Below are 7,679 nucleotides of genomic sequence, written 5' to 3' on the forward strand. Positions count from 1 at the left end.
TGAAACGGCATAGTCTTTGGGGGCGGCTGGGCCCCGCGGTGACCATGAGACAGCCCCGTCCGGGTTCACCGTCGAGTTTTCTTTCTTGGACAGTTTCCCTTCCCGGATCCACTTATTAGTTTGGATCTTTGCCACCAGTGGAAACTGTGAACTCTGCGACACCAAGTCTGAGCTGCATTATGACAAAACCCACCCCCCCCCCCCCCCCCCCCCCCCCATTTATCACATCAGTTCATATTAATGCCTCATCATTTAATCCCTGTTTCCCAAACATAAATGCCATGAATCCATCCTTGCCTTCATTTTATATATATTTTTTAACTGGTCAATACCATATGCTAACTTCAAAGTCCGAAGGCATTATAAAATTCATCGAAAAATAAGAAGTGAACTACAAATTCCAATATATATAGCTGGCCATGGATTTGATTATGTAAGATTGATTGGAATGGAACAATGCTCTCTCTCTCTCTCTCTCTCTCTCTCTCTCTCTCTCTCTCTCTCTCTCTCTCTGTCTCTCTCTCTCTCTCTCTCTCTCTCTCTCTCTGGTTGCCTCTCAAGAGTTTGGAACCCCAAAACAATGTTTAGTAGTCCTATTTATAGTCTGGTTATTTGAATGAGCTTTTCAACCCTATTTGAATAATCATAATCGCACATTCGAGTGGAAAGTTATGGTCAAAATACTATACAATCTGCGCCGAGGCACTCCGAATTCGGGATTAACTCCAACTCTTGATTTTTCCTTCCAAATCGGATTGCTTTAGACTTTCTCAATGGGTTTCGGATTTCCAAGGCTAGAACACTTCCATTCTTCTATCACCTCCAAGGTCTCCCATCTTTGCGGAACGATACGGAAATCATTTTGTTAAACCACGTTTCACATTTAATTAACCTGTTCGCGAAACCTGTGAACACATGAAACGTATTTAACTTCCCCAAGTAACAAGATAATGGGCTAAACAAATGTAACTTAGGGTGCTTAAATGGGTACATATAAGCCCCTTTCAATACCAAAAGAATCTTAATAGGCCCAAATTGGCTCCCAAACAGGACTTGACCAACTTTCTCTACTCTGCTAGAATAAAATCCTACTCTGCACAACTCAGCAGTTTCACGCTCCTTGAGCATATATAGACATCAATTTCATCCTAATCTGCCTAGCAACTCTGCGCTCCCTGAGCATATAAACATCAAGTTTATCCTGCTCTGCTTGACAGTTCCGCGCTCCTTGAGGAGATGGACATTGACCTCATCTTGCTTAGATCAACACATAATTGTAATAGATTCACACAGAATTCGGAACCAACGATTACACCACTCCGGAATTTGAAACCCAAGTTACCCAACGATTTGATATCTCTCCAAACGGTTGAGTTTCCACCCCCTCTGGGGAATTCAAATTCAAATACAAATTAATGACTCGTCAAACGATTATGGGAGTCCTCCAGGATATGCTATACCACCTTTCTCAGTAAGCCTCACCAGCTTTTCAAATGTTTAGCCTCAGCTGGTGCTTATAAATAATCCTCTTGGACAAACGAAGGTACACAACGTACACTCAACTCTCCAAGCATTTACATTCCATTTACTCCTCCGATAAAGTTCTAACTGAGGCATCGAAGGGTTGTTGATCGACGACACTCAACTATTTTGCAGGTCATCGACCAAACTCGGCACAAAACGATTCATCAATTCTAAGCTTTACCATACATATACCCAAGAAATTCACATTTTTCGTAAGTCAAACATGCATCAATAATAGTCAAACAATATCCATGAAAATTGGTGGGAAATTGTGAAGCAAGACATCTTGGGAGTTTAGGACTGGGGCTGGCTCATGCCACCTCGCCCCCCTTAAAAGCTCCACCATTGATCATCGAAGCAAAATATGATATTGATCAGGTAATAAAATCACTTTTGTAATGTACAAAATGAATGTTCTATCGTGACTTAAGACATACTTGATATCCAATTAAACTGATTTATTATATTGTATTGTGATCTACACATCATCAATTTTAAGAAAATGAACATTCAAATCACAAGAATGAGAACTTGTGACTCTCAAATTCTCTCAAGTCCATTTCAAAGACTTGAGATAAAAGTTCATCCGTCAATAAGTTTTTTTAATTATTAACGGATGAACTTATATCTTCTTTAGTTCTTATGTTTTTGTGTGGTTAATATTATGATTTCCCAAGTTCAAATGATGCGGAATTATCCCAATACAATTCGATCTTGTATGATTCACAATTTGATTAAGAATGACTAAATAAGACGTACCAAAAAAGATTAAGGATGATTAATTACTCCTAATTGAATCAAATAAAAACAAAAAACGAAAAGACAGCACTAAAAACATGGGATTGCATTCAAAGATTTGGTAATAGAAATATGCCAATTAACATGTGATGACAAAACATCACGTCATAACATGACATGCATGTGCGCCCAAATGCAGCATCCATCGAAGATCCTTGGCCTCCAAAAAAAAACAAGAGTCCTTCTATAGGTACATCATTTAGATTTGATAATTTTTTTTGGAATTTTCGTAAAAAAATTACTCCGTCAAAATATCGGTAAGGGTTTGATGGATTATGTGCTCAATTATCTGTCAAAATTTTATTGTGTATATTTTGAAATTGCATTCGCCATCGGTTATTTGGGACAAAAATAATTCGGCTACTGGGTACTAATATTCGAATAATCTAAGTTTTTGAACACTTATTACAAGCGTTGAACGTGAACAATTCAAATAACATTTTTTTGAATTTGAAATGAGATATAGAGGGCACACCCGCTCATGCTCTAGGGCTATTCAAACATGACACTTACGGTAGCGGTGTTCCATATTGTGATCGAGTTGTTTGGGAAGGGGTTTGTTCAAGTGTGATGGACATTTCGGGTTTGGGAGTGTTTTTAGGGTTTTGTTGGTCTTTGACCAGAATTTGGGTCTCGGATACTTATGGAGATTAAATAATTTTAATTTCCTTGTGCCCTCATCATTTTAATCTCTATAATTTTCAAATTCGGTGATTAATAAATTTTTTGTTGATCAAAAAAAAAAAAACTAAAATCATAGAACTTTTTTTTTGAATTAAAGATGATGTATTGTGAAAAAATGATCTGTCTTATAAAACAAAAAATAAGTACTTAAAAAATAAGAACTTTAACAGAACCAGGTCTAAGAAACTTTTGGAAGAGAGAATATAGGCTCCGTTCTGCTTTCTTTCAAAACAATTTTTTTTTTCAAAAAGAAGGTAATTTCAAATTCAAATATAATAAAAATGAAAAATAAATTTTCAAATTTTTTGTACCGTTTAAAAAATTTCAATAAGATCTATCAAACAAGATCTATATTGGAACGGGGCTCAAAAGGAAATTTGAGGCAAGTGGTAAAGGAAAATCTGCTATGCCTAATTTTTTTATTCTGTTAGTATTTCTTCCTTCTTTCCTGTTAAACCAAACTATTCTATTTAATTTCCTCTCTTTTCCCTACTCCTTCAACCATTTGCTCAACTTCTTTACGGTCTTACCCTCCATTCAAAAGTTTAAACACTTAACTCGAATGTAAGTTCACCTACTTGTATTAAATCGAAACTTTACTCAAGTTTGACTAAAATTTTCCTGGTAGGAATTGAAAGATGCACCGGCTGACTTTATTACTTTCCGAAACTCACCCTCAACAGTCAAAAACCTTTTTTTACGGTCATGGGTATTCGAACCAGTTAAGCTCAACACACCTGAACTAATTTTTTCTTTGGTCTGATTAAAAACAAACCATCTATGTTCAAACAAGAAAATTCACAAAAAGTAACTTTCTTGGAACAAAACTTTAAGAATCGAACCCTGAGTAACTATGTGAAAAATATACTCACCAACCAATCGGATTAACCCTTGCACTCACCCTGAACAACGACAATCTGTCATATTAGCATATAAATACACACACCTACTCTGTGTGTTGTAATAACTATTCCCCACAAGAGGGACCCCCTCCCTAAAATAGTTCATTGATCCTCCATATCCCCTCCCCTCCTCTCAATGCAGTAGTTTCTACTACCCCTATGGCATGCTTAGACATGTACTCCTCCTCCGCCACTTCCTCCTCCTCCGCCTCCGCCTCCGCCAACCAAAACTCCGACCACAAATCCCTCCCATGCAGCAGCCCAAGAATCTCCTTCTCCAACGACTTCGCCGAATCCAACCACCACCACCACCACCACCACCACCACCACCACAAACCCAGATCCGACCACCCCCCGCCGCCGCCCTCCGACTTCGAATTCTCCTCCGTTTCGAACCACTCGATGATGAGCGCCGACGAGTTGTTCTCCAAGGGCCGGTTGTTGCCCTTCAAGAAACCCACTACTCTGAGGGAGGAGCTGCTTACGGGAGATGACGACGACGATGACGATGGTGGGTTTTCGCTGCGGCCGCCCAAGGGCTCGGGTTCGGGTTCGACGCGGTGGAAGGAGATTTTGGGTTTGAAGAAGAGCCACATTGGGTCGAGGAAAACGGGTAAGGGAGATGGGTGTGGGGAGAGGAGGCCGGGTCTGGGTCGTGATCCGGAGGCGCATGTTACCAAGAGCTCACAGGTAAGTCTTGTTAAGAGCATATTCACAATTTCCGGTTAATCATTACTTCTTCCGTCTTGTTTCGTTTGTCCATTTTTCAATTCGTAATGTTCCAAATTATTTTGTAATGACCCAAATTATTTGTCTATTTTGACAAACTCAAAAACCATGTCCTATGAAAATACCCTTTTACCCTTCTCTTTTGATTTGATGAGCAATTGCAAGATTTGAATGGAGGGCATTTTTGAAGTTTAGGTTTGCAAAATGTAACCATTATATGTCCCTTTAATGAGTTTAGTTTCCCAAATTGGACAACAACATGGGAGGGAGGAGTACTTACTACATGGGTGAGTTTAGGAGACATATGAGAGAGGCAAATTAGCATTTGAATGTGTCTATTAGGCTTGATTTGATAGATGTGGATCTCCAACCGAGGTGAGTATGTCGAAAATGTTTTGAACACGGATGTCCAAACACCGTAGCAGTTGGATGCGTGTCAGTTTTACGTGCATATTCACCGGGTCTCACGCATCAAATGGCTCTGGATATATTTATAGTACCATTTTCTATTGTGGTTTCATAAGCCAATTTGTATCTGAAACATTGAAACTGAAACATATATCCATTCATTCGAAATCAACATATGTCCACTAACATTAATTATGGTTGGCCTGATTTGGTGGTTTTTTATTTGTTTTTGTAGGAACTATTGAACGATGGACGGTCGAGCAGCAGAGATGTGGAATTTGGGATGTGATTTGATGATGCAATTGTTTGAGGCTTATTTATGATGACTTGATGAGTTTGTAGAGTATTGTGGGGGTGTTTTTTTTTTTTTGGGAATTTTTGCAGAAGATGAAAATGGGTTACTTCTGTTTTATAGAGGGGTTTGGGTGAATTCGGGAGGCCTAATTTGTGGGAATGGTGTATTGGGTTGGATTTAACTTTTTTGATTCACATCTACCTTTGTTTTGGAGTTTTTTTCGTGTCCTTTTTCTCTTCCCCAATTTCCTAGAAGTTGGTGTTTTGGCTTTCTCTGTACAAAGTGTTTGCAATTGGAAAACTTCTTTGTGATCTTGAGTTGATATCTCTATCATTTTGGAGGATAGGAATTTTGTTGGACCCATTCATCTTGATTCACCTTGGAAAGTGGAAACACTTTTCTTCTTAGGCTTTTAACTTTGTTTTGCAATTTTCTTCGTCTATTGGTAGATAAATAAAGATTGAAAGTAATCTTTTAAAAATTCTTTAGTTCCGGCATGAATTACTCGTCTTTGACTGGACCGAGCAAAAGAATAGAGGAAGTGCGCGTAAGCTTATCCTGACATTTTTGACCATATATTAGACAACAAGAGAAGTGGAGTGGAAACTTCCCCTTAAACTCTTTTCTTTTTGGGTAATTCCGCTTGAAATAAAAAAAAAGAGGCTAATCAAATATACAGCCTACAAGGGGCATACCTCAAGAGAAAAAAAAAAACAAGAATGAGTAAATAAAATTGTCTACGCCAAATGGCTCCGAGGGCTAATTGATTGTGATGTTTCCAGTCCATCTAGAAAGAGGGAAGGAAAACAAACGATACAATAAAAACAACGAAATAAAAAACAAGGATGCGACCAAAGACTTCCCCTTAAACTCTTCTAGGCAATGTTTAAGGGGAATTGACTTCTACACTTCCCTTTTTTATCACATAACATTCCATTTTTTGTCTTTATTCATGTGAGTTTACCTTTTTATCCTTTCATAAGTTCATTTTTTTACACATTAAGGGGCAATAGAGTAAATTCACACCAAATAATACAAAAAAAAAAGTAGTGCACGTGGTAAAAGGGAGAGTGTAGAAGTCAATTTTCATGTTTAAAATGGAAAATGATTTTTCCACACTAGAATAACACGTATTTTGGTATATATACGTTCATGAAAGAATAAAGTTTATAAAATAATGGAGTTCAAAAGTTATTTCCCTTTTAAACTCTCCTCCTTTGTTTTGGTACATTGGTGCCAATAGAAACTAATGAACGAACACCAAAGCAAGATCACAGAGGCAATTTTTCTTCCTATTCCTACTAAGAAAAATAGAAAAAATTGATCTTACCTCGAACCTTAACTTAGGATAATTTGTATAGATAAGTGAATTTTTACATTAATGCTAAGAGATTTTAGGCTCAAGTCTCTTTCTGCAACTATTTTCAGTGTGAATTATACTCACTTCGTTTTTATTTATTAGTCCCTTTTGGGATTCTAATTTACTAGGGAAACATTGCATTAGCCATTTTTTCCACTCTTTTTACCCTTCAAGTCTTTTAAGAACATCATAATTATCTTTCCTTGTAACTAGAAATTAATTTGAGAGAGATGGGTAAAACAGTGAACTAATCAACATTTGGGCGATCTTTTTTAGGACATCAAAAAGTCATAAAAAGAATCGAAAAGTGGGGTATGATTTGTTGCAACAATGTTGCAATCACACACAAATACTTACACATACATACCTTCACAAAGGAAGTGGGTCCCACAAACACTGCACGCTTCCGGTGTGTGTGGGGCCCACCCTCTTTGTGAGTACATGTAGTGTTTATGTGTTTGTATATAGTTGTAAAATTATTGAATTTGTTAAAGTTGAGGTGCTCAACCTGGATGCTGGGAGCGTGCTGCACAGCTACGTGCTGTGTAGCGTGCTGCGCGGCCGCCGGCAGATGCTGGGAGCGTGCTGCACAACTACGTGCTGTGCAACGTGCTGCGCGGCCGCCGGTGCCGCCGTGCCGGCATCGGCCCGATGATCGGAGACGTCCACTGCGTAGAGCTCGTCGAGTACTACAAGTGTACCAAAAATCAACCCGATCAAATATCATTAAATACCTCATCGGAACACATATAATTCGAAAAGAATGGATTCAGTGGTTTTGATCCAGTGTTTCGTATCCATTAGGATTCATTTTTTTCCAAGTTATATGTATTCCGATGAAGTATTAAACGATATTTGATCGGGTTGATTTTTGGTATACTTGTAATACTCGATGAGCTCTACGCAGTGGACGTCTCCGATCGTCGGGCCGATGCCGACAAGGCAGCACCAGCAGCCGTGCAGCACGTAGCTGTGCAGC

At 38.5% G+C, this 7,679-nt stretch overlaps 1 protein-coding gene across 1 annotated transcript; it reads left to right on the forward strand.

Moving 5' to 3' along the window:
- Positions 1-3,950: 3,950 nt before the first annotated feature.
- On the forward strand, positions 3,951-5,664 carry LOC131336564 (uncharacterized). The gene is made up of 2 exons (XM_058372444.1): positions 3,951-4,598; positions 5,281-5,664. The coding sequence occupies exons 1-2, from the start codon at positions 4,068-4,070 to the stop codon at positions 5,332-5,334; spliced, it is 585 nt and encodes a 194-aa protein (XP_058228427.1). The 5' UTR covers positions 3,951-4,067; the 3' UTR covers positions 5,335-5,664.
- Positions 5,665-7,679: the final 2,015 nt, after the last annotated feature.

This window comes from Rhododendron vialii, chromosome 8a (genome assembly GCF_030253575.1).
Source record: "Rhododendron vialii isolate Sample 1 chromosome 8a, ASM3025357v1".
Taxonomy (NCBI): Eukaryota; Viridiplantae; Streptophyta; class Magnoliopsida; order Ericales; family Ericaceae; genus Rhododendron; species Rhododendron vialii.